The 19,415-nt window shown below is 41.7% G+C and overlaps 1 protein-coding gene across 11 annotated transcripts in view; it reads left to right on the top strand.

Annotated features, from left to right (window-relative positions):
• PPP2R2C (protein phosphatase 2 regulatory subunit Bgamma) overlaps nt 1-19,145 on the top strand; it is a 198,934-nt gene extending 179,789 nt beyond the window's left edge. For all 11 annotated transcript variants that reach the window (XM_068943411.1, XM_068943407.1, XM_068943410.1 and 8 more), the window contains 3 exons: nt 2,151-2,320; nt 7,179-7,270; nt 16,204-19,145. In XM_068943411.1, the coding sequence (XP_068799512.1) occupies nt 2,151-2,320; nt 7,179-7,270; nt 16,204-16,495 (554 nt within the window). In that variant the 3' untranslated portion in view covers nt 16,496-19,145. The remainder of the gene's footprint in view (nt 1-2,150; nt 2,321-7,178; nt 7,271-16,203) is intronic.
• Nucleotides 19,146-19,415: the final 270 nt, after the last annotated feature.

Genomic DNA, 19,415 nt, shown 5'->3' with positions numbered 1-19,415 from the left:
ATTTTGAGTGCTTCAGTTATCAGTGGAAAGCCCGAATTTCTGCTAAACTTGCCATATGAGGTAATTCAGATTACAGAGCTGAGGTGTAGAGGCCAGCAGAAAGGGAACAGAATTGCTCTAGGCTCCTAGTAAGAGATAGTGATTTGATGGCTTAGCTCAGGTCAACCAGCACGACCCTTTCCCACGGTCTCCTCATGCTTTGACTTTGGCAGGGCTAGAGTTAGTGCAAGCTACTGAGGGCGGGATGAAGAGCTCTTGCTTAGTAGTAGACTTGCAGCAGATGATGTGCGGCCCGCTATTACTAGGCATTTCTGTCTGAACATGAGGAAAAACTTCTTTCCTGTGAGGGTGACTGAGCACTGGAGCAGGTTGCCCGGAGAGGCTGTGGAGTCTCCTTCCCTGGAGATACTCAAAAGCCATCTGGACACAATCCTGTGCAACGTGCTCTGGGTGATCTGGCTTGAGCAAGGGGGTTGGACTAGATGATCTCCCGAGGTCTCTTCTAACCACAACCATTCTGTAATTCCTCCAATTAAATGTGAACCATCAGATATTGTTATTATATGCAGTTGAATGTGAGGACCAATCTGCTAGCTACAAGAGCTAGATACCACCGTATGGAGGTACTCCAAGCCATATTTCGTGATCCTTTGCTTTGCCAGGATGTGCAGTAACTACACAGAAAAGTTAAGCAGTGCATATAGTGAGTTCACTGCTTCCTAGAAATGTCAGCGATTGCCCATAGACTAAATAGTTCATGTTTCCAACTGGTAAATCACTGTCCTCTGCTCATATTTTAGGAAAGAGGTAATTGCAATTTGCAGCTGCTCCCCAAAATTCACATTGTTCAATCTCAGATGCCTTCAGACATGGCCGGAAGCCTGCAGACTGGCCAGCAGATGCTGGCAGCCAAGCAAACCTTTGAGGAGCCATCCTTCCCAGGGATGCCAAGGCCATTGTGAGATTACATATCCACTTTTCATGTGACAGAGACACTCAAATTTGGGTTATGTGACAGGAGAGAGGATGTGGGGACCACAGGAAAGATGGCCATAGATGAACTGCTTTGTTGTAGTGTAGCTGTGGTCATCTAACTGACATAGTTATGTAACTTCTCCAAATGATGCTTTGGGCCCATACCTGTAAGATTAAGTACAGCTGAGATTATACTCCAGGTAGGTATACTCCAGGTGAGCTGTCGACCTTCCTTGGAGTGTTTTTCATCATCCTAAGTCCATCAGAAGCTACACATCAAAAGATTTCTTCTTCCTCTATGTTGTGTTGGATGCCTAATACGGATAACACACTCCCCTCAAAAATTCCAGCTTTATTTAGCTTTTATTATGTAGTAACGTAAATTTTAACTGGGGATAGAAAAAGTTATTGTGCTTTAGGGAAAATAAAGTGTGGTAATATTAAATACACCTTCTCTAATCAGCAGGACTGCAGCCTCTAAAAATAAATAACTTCAAGACATAGTGAAGGTGGATTGACTGAGTGGTCCAAGTCCACATGTCACTCTCACGTCAGGGTGTTTCCAACCAAAATGCCAGTGGGCACAGTATTTAGGATAATGCATAAAATGATGCTTAAAGAAAAATCTTGGCTAAATTCTGTTTAAGACATACATCATCCCAGCAGTTTTAAAAAAAAGACTGCATTAATTTCTTTTCCTTATGTTGTTCTGCATATATAATTCTTTTTGTGTGTTAGGCTGCCACCCAGGAGTTTAAAGATTTCAGTCTTCAAGTCCAAAAGTAGCAATATTTCAATGTTAGATGAAGCAGCTCTTTGCTGTAGTGCTGTAAATTGTTTGGCGTCAATCCGGATGAAAGGCATCTCACACGTGCACTAGCCGTTCTGACAACTCAATTGTAAGCTGACATCCTTTGAATCAAGGCAGAGTCTTCAGGTGTGCTTTCTTCAAGACTGTCCGATGGCCCATGTTCTAAAATTTAAAGCTTGCAGCTTATATTTTTATATAAAGACAACAGAATAAATTCAGTACTGGGCATATAATTAATTCTGTAACAGATGGATTGGTACCTTGAATCACGTTGTTTCATAAGAAATATACAATACAGATTGTATAATAAAACATTTCTTTTATAGAATTCTAATTTCTTTCTTGCTTCTTTTTCTTTAAACAGTTTATGAAGAACCAGAAGACCCCAGTAACAGATCATTTTTTTCAGAAATTATCTCTTCAGTGTCAGATGTCAAATTCAGTCACAGTGGTAGATATATGCTAACAAGAGATTACCTCACTGTCAAAGTTTGGGATCTGAACATGGAAACAAAGCCTGTAGAAACGTACCAGGTAGGTATCTCTCACCTCTTGAAGGGCAGCAGTATAAAAAAACCTCACTATTCAAAAACTAAACGTTTCTCTACAGTTCTCGTTGCTTGGTCTGAGGAGATGACAGTTAAGAGAAAACGGTGAAGCTGAGCAGAGTGCAAAAGGGCGCTTTCAGCATCAGTGAGGAAGCATAGCTCGTTGGGAGTCAGGGTAACATCCTCGGTGGACCTGGCTCTTGAAAGAAACAATGCTTCTAATCCAGGAAATCAGCTCTTTAGTTTGGCATCACTTTTCAAATGATACATTTCATAATTAATATGTAAAAGAAACTGAGGAGAGGATGTTGTGAATTGCCTCTCATTCTGCTCCCTTTGTAACTGCTGAGTTTGTGCCATTGTCATTTGGGAACCTTTTTAAAAACTTCATCCATACGTTTCTCCTTTGGGCTGGTTTTAGAAGAGATTATTGTTAAATGCTAACATCACTGCTGACACAGCAGTCTGTGAATGCCAGACAGACACATCTGGTTGCCTGAATTCACTGGGATATTATGCAGACAAAATGCCAGTGGCTCCTGCCAGCGCTGAATTGGTACTCTTGACATCTGCTCTGTTTGGCAGTAGAGGTTTGAGCTTATGTTTTTTTGACTCTGCCTTGAAGACTAAAAATATGTCTGTGACGTAAAAAATGCTTGTTATGAAAATGCAATGAGAAAAAGCTGTTCAGCTACATGTAAAATAGGAAAAATATCATTCATCTGACTTGTACTGTTTACATGGAGACAGTCCTGCAGAAGTGTTGGAATAATCCTTGTTTTCTGTTCCCTGCTGTCTGTGTAAGGGCAGGTGAGGTACAGTAATTCACAGTAACTGTGTTTAAGATTCTTTTTTAAAATAGCATATACTGAGAGTTTGGTAGTGTGATTTGTCAAAACAAGCAAAATTCGACATCAGTAACTGTGGCGACATAGTGGGCCCGAGCACGTCATCCGTTACCTTTTAGTGGATACTCTGTCATGTATCTCCTATTAGCATTTGAAAGTCTGAGCCTGTATGCCTTCGAAAATACAGAGTTGTTTCTGTTTTGAAAATGATAGCACTTGTAATGTTAAATGTGTTGGAAATTCTGATGTGCTCTAAAAATAGGATGCTCTAAAAATAGAGGGGGAAATTGAGAGATTGTGTTTAACATACTAGAATCGTATCTTGGATTTGAGGAACTCAGGTAATGTATTATTTTATACTTATGCTAACGGAGTAAGCAACTTTCTCTCTGGAGAGACATAGCTGGTCAAGCCAACCTGTTTGTCTTGATTTTAACATATGCTTTTATTTCCTCGCGTAGGTAGCTTTGAAACAAAGCTTTAAATCAGTCTGACAGCCAGCAGTGGGGCCAATTAAAAAGTTATATTACTCCACACTGAGATGTGGAAAATAGATATAATTTTTCAATATTGATTATTGCATTCAGATGCTTATAGAAAATAATAACAGACCCCTGCAAATTTAAGTGTTCTTGCTTTTTTGTTGTAACCTGTGGATTGTCTTTCTTTTTCAAATACTTCTGCAGTGCCTTGTAAAGAGCATTGACAGATGTACTGACAAGCAGTTGACAAAAGGAGAATCTAGAAGTCAGTCAGAGGCCTTAGTAGGGCAGTATCAGAGGAGGACTGCTTAAGATTCACACAGTGCAACTGCTCTGGACAACCTCAGGTCTTTTTCAACTGCAAAGAGTAGAGAATTGTATTTTTTAAGAAAGAAAGAGTGGTTTCAATTACTCTTTTAAAAAGTTCTCTTAAAAGTATCTGCAGAAGCACCAGAAGGCAACAAATAAATCCAAGATTTTCGGAGTTATGTAGCCACATAATTAGGATGGGGTATATAAATTAGCTATGTATTAGCTCACACAAAACTGTTAAATAAATAAATAAGACTCGTGGTTATTTAGAGCCACTCATTATTGCTATCCAGATTCAAACAGTTATAGTAAAAACAGCAAACCCCTCAATGACCAAAACATAGATATGAAACATAAAAACATTAAAGTAACTGAATTTCTCATTTCACGCATTGCATGGAAACCACATAGATACTGTCTAACTGAAATTCGTGAGGGAGGTCATAATAGGAGATTTCCCCATAGGGTTGTAAGAAAGAGCAGAGTCTCTAAGTGCACAGCTTCATTATCAGGGTACAGTTTTAGTGTCATAAAAAATTGTATTCCTCATGCAAGTTCTTTTTCTTATCAGTGTTGTGGCCAGAAGAATGGTATTGCATGCGGCAGCTTTTACAGCCTTGCTGAAACATGTTAGCTGCTGGTAATGATTCAGCATGATTTTCTCCTGTTCATGCCTCACATAAAATTAAAAAAAGGCAGAGCATGTTGTACTGGACAGCACCGAAAGAGCAACAAAACGGAATGACCAGAGCTTGAGTTTGCAGGTGCCAAGACATCCCTGCCTAGCGTGAGACACACTTCTGCTCTGCCCAGATGAATTACCCCAGCAGAACCTGCCAGCAGCAACTGGAGGTGAACAAGTTCATAGCTGAAAATAGCTTCATCCACTTTGGCAAGGCGTATAGTATAGGGATTTGGACTGATGTGTCATTTATCAGCACAATTCCTGACTCTAAATGGCTCCCCACATAGTCTTATCACTGTGTTATTCTGGAGCACAAAATTGACTGGATAATTCCATGAAGGACTGACCTAACAGAGTGCAATGATTACCTAGGAAGGAATTTGATTGGAATTGGGATGTTGTTTTTGTGTGATAAGAACAATATATACAGACAAGGCACATCTGTTTTTACCCTCGATCTATAGTGGCAGATGAACATAAAAACAAGGTAAAAATTGTTTCTTCCGTTTAGTTTTTCCTAGTCACACTGAGGGTCTGAATGTGGTTAAGCGTAGTAATTGAATGGTCAAGATGAAGAGCACTCTCGTTGTCCATGGCAATAGTGAAAGTCAGCAGACAGAGTGAGTCAGGAAAAAGGAGTGGAGGCTTTGAAGAAATAGGTAAGGAAGCAGAAAGGAACCACAGTTTCCTATCTGACAGGGGCTGATAGGCACAGCTCAAAGCTGAGGAGCTGGGCACACTCCTCAAAGGGTGCATACGTGACAGTGGTCAAAGATGGCTGCTGCAAATGGTAACAAGAAGAGGGAGACCTAGAAGAGACAGTGTCAAAGCAGCAGCCGGTGAGGCAAATGTTATCGGTGCTTCCTTCTCCTGCTTTACCCAACCCTTCTATTTCTTCCAAGGGTTGAGAGTTCACAAACCTGATAATGAAAAGAACTTCAGGTCCGTAATGAATTATACTGCTAACAGAAAAAATAGTAAACAGTGGGCACATGGTAAAATCATGCTATGGAAGAATGATGTGTAAAAAACAGCAGAAAATATAGAGGCTTTAAGTAAAGAGAACAAGAGAAAATGAAAGCATTTCATTACTGAGTGTGCAAGAAACTGCATCGGTTCTGGAAGTGTTCTGACCTATTACTCACCAGGAGGGTAAATGCATTTAATTGTGAAATGCTTTATCTGCGTCTACAATTAGCCTGTTATTTGCTGTATGAGTATTTTGTTCAGCTGACGGACATTATCTACTGATAGCTCAGGGTTCATTCATCTGTTTCTGAAAATTGACCCATGACTTTTCTTGGTACGCTATACAATGTAGCTACTGAAAATAGTGTTAATTTAAATAAAATTTGAGTGAAAGGTCATTGTCATTATTCTGGTCTTGATAAAAGTGACTCTGCTACAAGGAGTGTTCAAGCGCTCAGGCCAGAGGAGGAGGCTGAGCATGTGCTGAAAGGACAGCAGTCAGGAGACTCAAATTCGGGTGGCTGTAAACAGCAACGGTCTCCCTGGGCTTGAAAGAACCAGTGCCTCATTGCGCCAGAGCTGAATTAGGCTGCTAGGCTATGGGATGGGTCTGTATGCTCTCAGGGTCATGCATGCAACTTTGTTCTCCAGAGGAGCTGCTGCTTCACAGGCTCCAGCCAGAGATCGAGGCTTCCACAACAGCTGGAAGGAAACATCAGGAATGAAAGTGCATTAGTAAATTCGTGTAGGAAGGATTTTGTAGCTCCTGCTTTCCTTAGGAAATGAAACCAATCATCCAGAAGAAAAGCTAATCATATTCAGCAAAGGACTGAAACAGTTTACATGAGATTTGTCTGTTTATGATAACCCTCGTTCAGTAGAGGTATGTAGCCTGGAAGAGAGATCTGCTGGTTAATCTCACTTTTCAAGCTTGTAAGTGAGAATTAGTAATGTTGTTTTCAAGTCTCAGGCAAATAGGATGTAACCATGGGCCATGTTAGTGTTCTCATTTGCAGCCTGTGCAACTGCAAGCTTGTACTGTATTTGGTTTCTGAAAAGCCTTATCCAAATGTATGTAATACCATACAGTACCGGCTCTCTTAAGAGCAGGGTTCTTTTGCTGTCACGGCAAGTGAGTCCACTTACCTTGGAATGTGCTGTTTGTTTGGTTTTTTGTTTTTGTGTTTTGTTTTACTATTTAAATTACATTACTCACACATTAATTAGCAACGTCTTGGGAATCAGGCAAGCACTGAGACAGTCACCTGAGCAGGAAACAAGTAAAGAGGAGCGGTCTGCAGCCTGCTGAGTGAGGCGTGCTCCATGTCTTCCGGCCGCAGTGACTGTATCGCGCCCTGGCTAACTGGCCTATGGGAAAGTATGCTTAGCTCCTTTAATGACTAAACATGCTATCTTCTGCAAAGCTGCCAACCTGTGCAGCATGTTGTAAAAGTGAGTGTGGGAGATAATGCAGAGAGTCGGGGAGTGGCTGTGGAGTTTTATTTTGTTTTGTTTCAAAAATAACAGCAGTTATTTGCTTTAAAACAGGTCCATGATTACCTTAGGAGCAAGCTGTGTTCCCTCTATGAGAATGACTGCATCTTTGACAAGTTTGAATGTGCGTGGAATGGATCAGACAGGTAATCCAGCCCTATGTCCATCGTTGTTTCGATTTAGCTGAAGAGCTCCCATACGATGGGGAACAATCAAAAAGTAGTGTGTTACGCGTGGTTATTTTCAAATATCAAGTTACATCTCTACATATCAGTGTTCAGACTGTCAAAAGCTGCTCGGATAGTGATGTTGTTGTGTCTCTGACCTCCTCAGACAGACATGACTTATGATGCCTTGTTAGTCTTGGCTCACACCTTAGAAAAAAACCCTTCAAACACTGTCCGTTTTCACCAGAACCAAAAGCAGGTTGCAAGCATTTAGAAGAATGCTGCTAGCTTGCACAACCCCGCTAACACACTGAGGAAGCTTGTCTGATGCCATATTTACTGGTTAACTTCCTCATAAATCCAGTTCAGTTACTGGAAACTGGGAGAGAAAGGGAAAAGGGAAGGGAGTCATAGGGACCCACTGATTCTCTACAAACTGCTGCTGCCTTTTATAAGACATTTTTCTCGTTTAGGTTAAATGCTTCCCTAGAAGTTGGACATTTTTGGGTACACCTCTTACACTGCCAGGCATGTAATTCCTTAGACTCCAACTTCGTAGCTGCAGAGCAAACCAGGATGGTGGTGGCTTATAGTACTGTAACTCTTTTCTGTATTATGGCAGCTAACTAGCACTTTACCAAATTAGTGTAATTAATGCCAGTGTATGCTGCATAAAAACACGGTTATATTAAATACCTCCTCCTCTTTCCTTAGGCAGAATTCCCACTGACATAAGTGGCAGTTTCTTCTGATGCCTACCCCTCTCAGAGCTGTCCCTTTCCCTGTGCACTCAAGGACAGGTCCCTGGGGATTTTTTTGGACACATTCTTGTTGGATATATTTCAGAAGGGGTGTTGACACAAGTCCGAGAGAGGGGATGAGATTTGTTTATGCTGTAATATTAGCAAATTGTGTCAGTACTTAGGGGAGTAGGACTATTGTGCAGACAGAACTGAGCAGCCTGGAGGACTGGAATATTAAAAATGGGATGAAATTCAGGAATATAAAGCAAGGTGTGGATTTTAATTTAAGGAAAAAAAAAAAAAAAAGAAAACCTTAATCTTATCAGTTGGAAACAACCCACCAGGACATTCATATGCTAGGGGACTGTGGAGGGGATTAGCAATCTACAGAATGAATGCGAAAGAGAGCGCCGGAGCCAGTTTTGAATGGCGCACAGTGATTCCTGGCTCAGCAGGAGCTGGGAGCCAACAGACAAATGCTGCCGATCAGTTTGGCGCTCACTGGGATCCTGGAACTGTGCCTTCAGCTCACTTAGCTTCTCATTCGGGAAAGAGAAAAACAGACCGGCTCGTTGCACTTGAGGCAGGCCTGACCCTGCGGACTGGGGAAGGACTACGAAATGCACTGCGCTGCAGCTATGAAAAGGGCAAATATGATCCTTGAATGGGCAAGACTGGGATGTCCAGCAGAGAGAGAGGAGTAGTGGTGACATTATGTTATGGCCCTATTGAAAGACCTCTGGACTACTGTTACACATTTCTGGTCTCATCTTCAAGGCAGATGAAACACGCAGGTGCACTGAAGGCGAATGAACTAATTGGGCAACTGGACAGCTGCTCTAAAGGGAGGAGAATGGAAGCGTTTATTTTGATCAGCCTAGCAGAAGAGCAGCCACAGCTATACTTGCTTCTAATAAGTACATCAAGGAGGTGTACGTAGGCAGGGAGAGGATCTAGCTAAGCTAAATGCTGGTGATAATGGCACAAATATACAAATACAAAGGTACCAAGTGACAGCTTGGTTGGAAATTAGAACTTGACTAGGAATGAGAGGCAGTTTGTACCTGTTAGAACAGCGACAGTGTGGAGCAGTCTTCCAGCCCCAAATAGTGGAGATGTAAAAAGCCCAACTGTTTTGAGGACGGTGCTCAGAAAATTTGTGAAAGACGTTATATGAGCCATTGCTTAAAATGCCAAGCGACTGAACTCAATAGTGCAGAACAGGGTCTCTTCCAGTCCGGTATTCCACAAATACAGATAAAGTGTAAAGCGTTACCTTTCCAGTGGAGAGCTTCTCTCTTTACTAAGAAATAAAAATTTTCCCTTTAATATTATTCAAAAGAAGTTATATCCTTCCCTGATCTCTGATCTGTAACAGCTGTGCTTCAGCTCTTCCACAAAGTTACTGAGAAGTCCAGTTTATGGACTTCCTTAAAGAATAATAAAAACTAGAAGCAAGAGAGCCATCCTGTTCGTGTGGAAGTGATTCATGCAGTCTTCATATTTAAATGATTCAGACAATTGAGATTCGAAAGCCATTTTCGTAAGCTACTACTGCATGCCAGGGTAATGCGTTTGCTGACAAGGATTAACTCGGCATTGAGTATAGTCTGTGATACAAACTCTGGCCATGTAAAATGGCAAAGGTGGACCACACTGGGCAAAATCCTTCCCAGACTGTCAGGACTACAACGTAGGAGTGAGCAGGTGAGCCATCACGACATTGGCTTCAATATGGTCAGAAAGTGGGAATGACCCAGAGACGTTTTAGAGGGTTATCTAGGTTTTGGGCTGTTTCTCTGAACTTTCCAATCCCGTATATGAAGAGATGTTTTAGCAGAGGGTTGTCTCAGGAGACTCTGAGCACTGCTTCATTTTAGTCCTATTGGGAACACCAAAATAAAAGCTTCTCTTGGAAATACGGGTGGTGCTGATCCCTGCCCAACTCCAGCACTGAAGGATCCCACAAGCAAAGAGAAATTAATCAGATATTTTGAAACTTCCACAAAGCTTCAGGGGATTTCAGGTCATTTCAAACCATTTTTGCTCGTCCTTAGTGGGAATTCCCAGGGCATTGTACAGAATGGGCAGCCATGTGTTTGCCTGCCCAGATTCTTTCTCCCATCGTTAATGAGTGCTAATTCGAATGAAGTGCTACCATCCTCATTAGTGAAGTGAGACCACTATCTGAATAGTATTGGAATAGTGTTATTCAGTATCAGGGTGATATTGAGTGAGTGTAATATTTTAGTTCCTCCTTGACAGATCAGAAAGATCAACATAGTGAGTAATCATTCAGTGGGAGCATACCATTGTAAGGGCTTAATTTATTGTACTGCCTCAGCATTGAAGGGTTGTTCGGCTTACACAATTACCAATTCTGTCACTAAACACAAGACACTGCTCTCGATTTTAAGAAACTACTGAGTAGAGTAGCTGGCAGCATTTGACAAAAGATAACAGTCAGCTTTAATTTAGTTGTTTCTTTTTATGAGTTAAAGGTATAGGCACGGTTGTTCATCTTTTGAGGAGAGGAAATACATATTCACTCTTCTGAGCGTCTTGCTTCTGTATGTGACAAGTATTTTATTGTTTTGCTATGCACTACAATGATTTTTTTGGTGGATCATAATGTAAGTTATACTGGGGTACCTATAACTCTTAAAGAACAGTGCATTTGAATATTAAGGCCACTTAATTTGGTTCTTTATGTTATGTAATTTTTTTTAAAAGGACTACTGTAAAAGGTAAGCAATGCTTACTAGCAGTGGTACTCTTAAGAGATTAATATAATATATATAGTATTAACGCATAATAGTAATAATCGCCATTCTAAACTTTTTGTTTTTATCCTTTGCAGACTTTAAAACTACAATGACAAGTTAAAATGACAGGATTGTTCAGTTAAAAATAAAAGCATGTTTATTTTTTAGGTGAAAATATTTTTTAATCAATTTTTCTCATTATTAAGGAGTTAGTCCAGGATAATTATAGACCCTGATGGTGAGGCTGTTTACAAAAAAAAAAAAATCAATGTACATGAGCTCTGATTAGAACGTGATTGATGCTCAGTTACTCCAATGAAGAGGAACTAATACAATCAGACAGACCCGATCTCATTTGCTGAAGGACACATTAATCATTCAGTACTTGGGCAAAAAGAGTGGTCAGGGGAGGGAGTCAAGCAGAGGTCTTAAAGTAAGCCAACCAGATGAGCGTGTTTTATCTGTAGTTGAATATATTACACTAAAATCATGCCATGTATATTATATATGCACCATGCTTATGTGGCTATGTAGATAGACACTAATTTCATTTAATTCGTTCATTCAGCTCTACAGTGAAATCTTTTAGTAATGATCTGCAGGATACTTTCTTCTTCCCGCTGTCAACCATGTCCATTTTGTTATTTCCGCTTTATCACAAAAATTAACACTTCTGGAGCTGTTTGTCTGTGAGTTACAGGAGACACCAGCAAAAGAAAAATATGTAATATATTCTACATGGTAGTGAAAATTCTTAATTACTATTCTTTTTTATAAAGAACCTGACTGAATGGGTGTAGGGAAACCCTTCTAGGGAGCCTTTTGAATACCGTCATTGTAAGTGATAGGCTGTAAGGAGATGAGTGAAGTCACATACAACTGCTCAGTCAGTCCTTTCCTACTGAACTGTCATTCACCTCAGTGAGCATCAGTCAGCCCTTCAGTCTAATCGGGTGGAATTGGCAGGTCCCAGTGAACAAAATGTGAACAGTCTATTCCTGTCTGGCAGCGTGCTCTGTATTGGAGAGCTAGAAGACATATTTTGTTATCAAGGCTCAGCATGTCAAATATTAGCTTGGAAAGACTTGGGGATGCCCCTGTTCTCCTTTTCAGTCCTATCTTAGCCACCTCTACCTGAGTGGCACAGTCAAGTGTCAGCACACTCTCCACGAGTTTTCAAGTGTGGCCTTTATGATGGGGAGTCATTTGCTTCACGTGGTGCAGAATAAAGTAAAATTCCCCAGTAGGCCACCTGGCCCACCCCATTAATGAATCTAGCAGTGTAACAGTGAAAGGAAACTTGCTTGCAACAGTACTTCCTCTTTCCCCTATGTCCTAATAAATGTCATTTTTCATTCCCATGAAAAAGGATTTTGAAGTATTTTCCTAGAACCAATCCTTGCTTCTCATAAGGTCAGCCTGCTTTTTTGGGCCTTGTGTGTTGGTCCCAGCAGACTGCAAATGTGTTGATCTGCACTGGTACGCATGGTATTGAAATCTTGCAAATTTAGGGAGTCAGCATATGATTGGGGAAACAGTTTCAGGTCAAAGAAATGGTCCCTTTTTATGCTGGGTGCCTACAAGGGATGCATTTGCAGTGCCTCATGCTAAAATCTGGAGGCGAGTGCTGATGGAAGATCTCTTCCCCTCCCACTTGCTTGGCTTCAGTGTCACTTCTCCGTTGCTTCAGGAAATTCAGATCTACTGCCACGTTTGTAGTGAGGGGGGCGGGTTAGCAGGGCTGGTTTAGTTTTTCTGTCGTCCCTAAGCCTGGAATGTGCTGGTTCTTGAAGCCTGCCCAGCCTTTGCCCCACCATCCCTCCTGGGGCCTTGTGGGCTCCTCAGCAGCTGTGATGGGAAACTGTGACATGAGCTGGATTTGCTGGACAAGAGAAATCTGCAGCCGAAGAAAAATCTCTGTGCAACTAGGAGGAACGATCTGGGCCACAGTTACTCCAAAACTGATTTTAGAAGTCATTCTTACACAAAAAAAGTCAATGCAGAGCAAGTATAGTTTGTTTTTTAAGCAGGCCTTAATTGCAGCCGAAGCAGGCCTTAATTGCAGCTGATATCCCAATAGCTTCAAGGCAAACCCTGACAGCTGACTCGAGCAATTCAGTTACGAACTGTTCACATGCAGGGTTAGCTGCAACGGGGACGACAGATTTAAGCGCTTCTCTTGCAATAAAGAAATCTGAACAAAATGTGAGAATAGCAGACACATGAGAAAGACAGATTGATACCAGTTCTTACTGACTGACAGGCTTGATGAAATCTCAGTGCCTAAATACTATGGTGGAAGAAAAATCTCACTGCAGTTCTGTACAAATGATAAAGTCCTAGTCAGATGGCCCTGAGGTTGGTGAAATAGGAAATTTATTGACCTTCCTACAGAAGCAGAACTTTGGAGAGAAGAAAGGCACATATTGAGCATGTCATTGCTCAGATACTGCCCAGGCATTGCATTTAACAGAGAGAGTCATGGCCAAAACCAAAACATTGAGAGCCATATGTTTTAAGGTATTAAGAAGCTTAAAGATGCTGAAGGCATCAGTAGTTGATAGGGTGCTTTTGCAGACCCCAGGAGATGTGTAGCCATCTCCTTTTATCCATTCTACACGGATTTAAAATGCTGGCCTTAAATTAAACATTAATGGTGCAGCTACTGGTGCCCTGCAATACAAAATTGTTATTCATAGGCAAACATGGGCTGTTTTACTTTTGAGTGTTAATTCTACAACATAAATAGGAAGAACTTCTCAAATCTTTTGCTCCAGAGAATTTTACAGATTGGAAATCGGTGAAAAAAAATTTAGTTTACCTGAAATACTGCTGGCTACCAAACGAGCAAGGCGTAGGGCATAGAGCCCTGAATGCAGGTCCTGTACAGAAGGAGCAGTTAATGTTCTGCTGATTTGGAAACAACCTCTCCTGCTGCAACGGGCTCTAGTTCCTGGGAATTTGCAGAAAGGTCATTGAGCTCTGTCATGATGGCCTATCTCAGAAGCAGATTACACACATGGTTGCATGCAAAACCCCCTGTAAAGTCCTTGGCGAGAATAAAAGTTCCTTCAAAATAGACAACTAGCAGTGCATTTCCCTCCCTGCACCCTGTGGTAAGCTGGTAGGCTTTACGTGAGTGGCCAAGCCATGCAGATCTCTCAGCAGCTGGACATTACCGAATTTGTGCCAGATTCAAGAGCACAGGAACCAGTCATCTGTTCGTGATGCAAGAGGACATCTACCCATCAGCTCATTTGTTCAGCAACATTTATCCAGCCTTCAGCCCAAAGGAGAAAGCAAGGGGAGATGCCTGAAGTCCTTGAGGGCTGAGCAAGTTGTCCGTGAGAGTAAGCAGGAGTGGTGACTGGGGGAGATGGCAAGAAGGGCCAGAGGTAAGACCTCGAGAAAAATGAAGGGTAAGAGGAAGAGAAAAAAACGAACAGAAGAATAGAAAAGACAAAGCACAGCAGAAGAGATCAAAGCTAGGGACACTACTTGATAGCAGAAGAGGGAAGAGAGAAGCAAAAACAGTATTTTTAAAACTAACAGAGCAGCTTAGATGGAAAGGGAAAGCAGTAGGAAAGAGGAGGTGGGGGGGAGGAAGCTGACTAGAAAGTGTGGTAAAGACAAAAACACAAGATTGGCTGGGAAGGAATAGAAAGAGAGAGCAGAACAGCAGCTAGGGCAGGAGTAAGAAGAAAAATCAATATAATAAAAGTAGGAGTGGGCTACATTGAATTTTTTCCTCCTTCGAAGGAGAGAATGAGTTTCTTACTCCTTCAGCAAGATGAGTTTGTCCTTCTCATAAAGAAAAACCAATGGATAAGCGTTTGATCCATAGTGACCTAATTTTGGCAAGGAGGCTTTGGCGGGGGGGGGGAAATGCTTCTTGAGGCAGCCTTGATTGCAAGGATGCTGCGCAGGCGCTTGTAGCAGTGCAGTGCATGGCAAACAGTATAGAAATACTGAGCAGACACTTTCTATATTCAGATACAATTTTTTTCTTTTATATATATAAAAGAAAGAAACCTCCTTACCTCATACATGCATCGTTGTGTATTATATTTTCCTGAACAGGAATAAATAGCAGGCTTAAATTTAGTTCTCTCTTTCATTATTTTAAGCAGCAGGTAAGGTTATAATCCCTCTGTGTTTGTGACTTTGAACAAGAATGGGCATTTTCTCATTTACATAATGCTGGTTTTTTTTTACTGAGCCATTAAACTGCAGAAAAACAGGGACAGTGTGAAAAGTAGTCGTTACATATGTTAAAAAAAAAAAGAAAGAAAAAAACCCTGCAAAAAAAACCCCAACCAAAGAAAATAGAGTTTTAAAAACATGTAAGGGTTCAAGAAATTAAAAAGCAAAAGGACTGCGAAGGCAGCTTTGCTGCAAAGCAGAGCAAGCAAAGCCTCATAAAAAGGATTTTTGACACTTTATCTGTTTAGCTGGTACATTGCCTGCCTGGAAACTGCTCCCTGGCTGTTCCTGGAGTCATCCGGAGGGAGCCGTGTCCCCGCAGCGCTCGGCAGCCCGTGCTGCGTGGCGCCCGTCATTACGAACCTGTTTGTTTGGAAATTTTGCCCAGTACTGTGCAGGACCGCTACAATCCCAAATTGCGCGTGTTAGCGCCGAGATATGAAATAACCTCCACTTTTTCATGTTGTGACTAACCATTACAGGAGGAGTCCTAATGACACGACGTGGTGGTTTGGAAGGAAGGAGACGATGGATTTACTGCTGTTGATTCAGCTTCGGAAATGGGCAGTAACCTTGATCGATAGGCTTTCCTGCTGCTGCCGCCGCCATACGTTTTATCAAGCTGCTTTACTGGCCTTCCTTTCTTTTTTTTTTAAAAAAAAAAAAGCAGCTGAGGTTGTTACCTGGTGGCGTAAGAGCAGGAGGGCGGCAGGCCTGTGCCGGGAGGAGGGTGAGGGCCGCCGGGCCCCGGTGCGGGCGGCCCTGCCAGCCGCCGAGCAGGGGAAGGCTCTGGGGAAAGGAGAAGAGCCTGAAAACACGGCCTTAAAAGACAATAACGACATGGAGGGTAATTCAAAGGAACTTATTAAACGTGTTGCATTTAGTCTGTTGTAAGTCAGTGTCATGATGTCAGGGTCCTGACTTGTGATATTTATTTTTTAATTTTTTTTGCAAATACTTCAGGATGCCAGTTTTGGGGTAAATTTCATTGAATACTGTAACAGGCGAGGGGAAAACAGTAAGGAAAAGAAGTAGGCACTCTAGAGAGTACTGGGGAAAAACCCTGTGTTTTATAGTCTTCCCAGTTGAAAGTAGAAGACCTCTTATCCTAGGCCAAAGCTCAGTGTCCTGCTCCAGTCACGTTAATAGACTTCACGCAACCTGCGATTTAATTCTGCCCTTGTTGTCTCTCCGTCTGCAGTGTCATAATGACGGGTGCGTACAACAACTTTTTTCGAATGTTTGACCGAAATACCAAGCGGGATGTTACCTTGGAGGCGTCCCGAGAGAGCAGCAAACCGCGAGCTATTCTGAAACCCCGGCGAGTCTGTGTCGGAGGCAAACGGAGGAAAGACGACATCAGCGTTGACAGTTTGGACTTTACTAAGAAGATCTTGCACACGGCGTGGCACCCCACCGAGAACATCATTGCTATCGCAGCGACAAACAATCTGTACATATTTCAGGATAAAGTGAACTCAGAGATGCACTAGATTTATCACTCTCCCTCCAATTTACAAACCAGCCTCTTGAGAGTTGTAGAAGGATGTGATCTTCACAAAAATTGTGGCTTCTGTGGTGGCATTTGTAGGCTGTATCCTTTCAGCCCTCGGCCTGTCTTAGTATCGGCGGCAAGCCAACCGTTTTCCATCACTGCAGCTGTACGAGGAAAAGGCACGACCGCAAACGCAGCGCTGTGGTCTGTGTCGGCTCCTTAAGCGCGGGGGGGTGGGGGGGGGTCTCCGTTTCGGGGCGTCCTGGGGGGGCTGAGCCCTTCCGAGGGCCTCGCGTTTCACGGGGCCTCGCGGGGCCCGGGGGTGCCGCGCGTTTTGCAGGCTACAGCATTTACCACATTGTTAGAGCTTTTTGCTTCAGCCTCTTGATTTTTTTTTTTTCTAAGTAAGGTTTTTCCTGTCTTTGATCAAGCCAAACCTATGTGCGAGTGACTGACTAGCCCCATCCCCTAACAGCCTGACCCCCGCTCGAAGGGCCTCTTTACAGCTGTAAGACTGGAAGCAAAATTACTGCTATTTGTCCTGGTGCAAAGCTGCCCCGTCTCACCTGTCCCAGTCCCTTCTTTACAGCTTTTTTTTTTTTAAACGTCTGCTAACTTCGTACTTAACTTTTTGAGTGAGTAAGTGGCAAACTGATACAGTTACTCAGTCAGTTTATTTTAAGGCGTTCGCTCTCCCTATAGCTCTTTGCTCTGGTTAAAACACTGATTAGTATCTTCATCACGTGGAGGACAATTTGAAAACTTGGCGTGGCTGCTCCACCGCTGACGGGCTGTTGGCCTACAGCCCTGGCAGAGTTAGGTGTGAATACCCATGCTGCTGTGTTGGAGGGCTCGCGGTCTCCGCTGCGGTGCTGTCCCTAAAGGCAAGTATCGACCTCAAAGGGAGCAAAGTTAAATCATTGCTCGACACTTCAGAAAAATCCCTCCTGTGTTTGTTGCAGCCCAGTTCTCTGACTCCTGGCATGTGGCGAGTATAGAAAATGCCACGATATCTTTAGCTGTAAAGAGGTGCTGTGAGACAGCACTGCTCAGTGAATTTGACGTTTGTAACTTGGTCAACGACTGAATGACAAAATTATTCCTGGAAAAATGAGAAGGGGAAAAAACCCCCAAAACTCCAAACCAAACAAACCCTCTTCCACATCAATACATTTAGCTCGTTCGCCTTTTTCAAATGAATAGAGACATAAAAGGAACATGAAAGTACGTGGAATGGGTGCACCTCGTTTAGGAGGTATATGGGTGTGGTGTACTAGACAGGACGTACTTCTTAATCCAGGGGGGGAAATATCCAAAAAAAGAGAAGGAAAAAAAACCTGTCTGCATCCCTGATAATGGCTGAGGAAAAAAACTAATATCCCAAAGTATTTATTCCCAAATGATGAATAAAAGAGCACAAGTCAGATGACCTGTTAATCAGCCCTTATTAAAACGCCTCAGCGAAATAATCTTTAAGCCATTATGCACCGATTTATTTGGCAAGTGGGGAATGTACTGATAATGGATCTGCATGCTTTTATATTTTGGTTTGGGGGAAAGGGTGGGTGAAAAAAAATCTGCTTACAAGAACTAAAAAAAATAAAGTCTAAAGCTCTTTTATATGACATCTTAACACAACACATGAAATCTGTATGTTTGAAGTTTTCTAGATCAATGCTGTATATTTTGTGTGTGTAGAAGCACAAACGCATGTGCATCAGTTTCCAGCCATACTAAACAAATATGGTATGAAATGTGTAGGTTAATTTTAAAGGGAATGAGGAATGTTTGTTTATAAAATACTGTATGCTCTAGAAAGCATGGACAGTATTATATGTACATATTTATTCTAATGAAATTTAACAAATTTGCTTTTTTTTTTTTTTCCTTGTAAAAAGGTTTAAGAATGTGGTAAATTGTATAAAAATCTTGTTAATGCCAAACTACTGCTTAAAGGGTGTCATACAATTTCTTTGACTTTTGGCCTCTTCCATTAACTTTTGCAACTCAAAAAAGGAAAAAAAAGAAAAAAGAAAAAAAGAAAAAAGCTATCAGCTCATATTGGCATTTACAGCTAGAAGTACTGTAAAACATATATTTAGCTTTTAACATTCTCAAGTAAGATTCTATAGATAACTTATTATAAAGCAGATCTTAATACAACAATTTTTTTTTTGTTTTAATTTCAGGTACCTTACTCTATTTCAGCTTTGGGTACCAAAAAGATCGTGTTAAAATTTAATAAATAAATATATCTTTGGAGCTTTATAAAACTATTGAAATACCCAACCAAAATACCATGAAGTGATTATAGACGAAATATAAATAGAAATTTTTCAAAGACTGGTATTCCATTCATGTCTTTGACATCACTACTAGAGTTCAGTTTCCTGGTCTTCTTGAACGTATGGAAAGTTAACATCGTCATTGTGAACGTTTCCAACTTACTTTCTCTTTTTAGTTTGAGCTTTCAGTGGCGTAGAGTAAGTGATGGTAAAGTTGGTAAACCTGATGATTGTTTCGAAAGCTGTTGTTCATGGCTGCATTCTTTGTGTTGCACAAATTAGCTAACTGTTGTTGAATAAAAATATAAATATGTTAATACCAGCTTTTCCAATAAAATTACAACAAAAAAAGGCATAAGTAAATGACTTTGAGCCGCAGTTTATTTTTAAGCTAGACATAAAAGAGTTGTTTAGCTGCTTTTAGAATGGCGCAAGAGTCGCATTTAGGGATGGGGCGCACAGGGTAACCTAAAGCATTATCGTGGGGCGGGCAGGCAAGCTAGCACTCTTACAGTGCAGGGACTGCGACTTGCCGATTCAGCGTGATAAAGCGCATGTGCACAGACACTGCAGAGCTGGAGCGATGCTTGTGGTTCACACCCTGCATCCCCCATGAATTGCTTTTTCCTCTAC

Source organism: Struthio camelus, chromosome 4, assembly GCF_040807025.1.
Source record: "Struthio camelus isolate bStrCam1 chromosome 4, bStrCam1.hap1, whole genome shotgun sequence".
NCBI classification, from domain to species: Eukaryota; Metazoa; Chordata; class Aves; order Struthioniformes; family Struthionidae; genus Struthio; species Struthio camelus.
The sequence above is the reverse complement of the archived record's forward strand: the minus strand, read 5'-3'. Positions and strand labels throughout refer to the sequence as shown.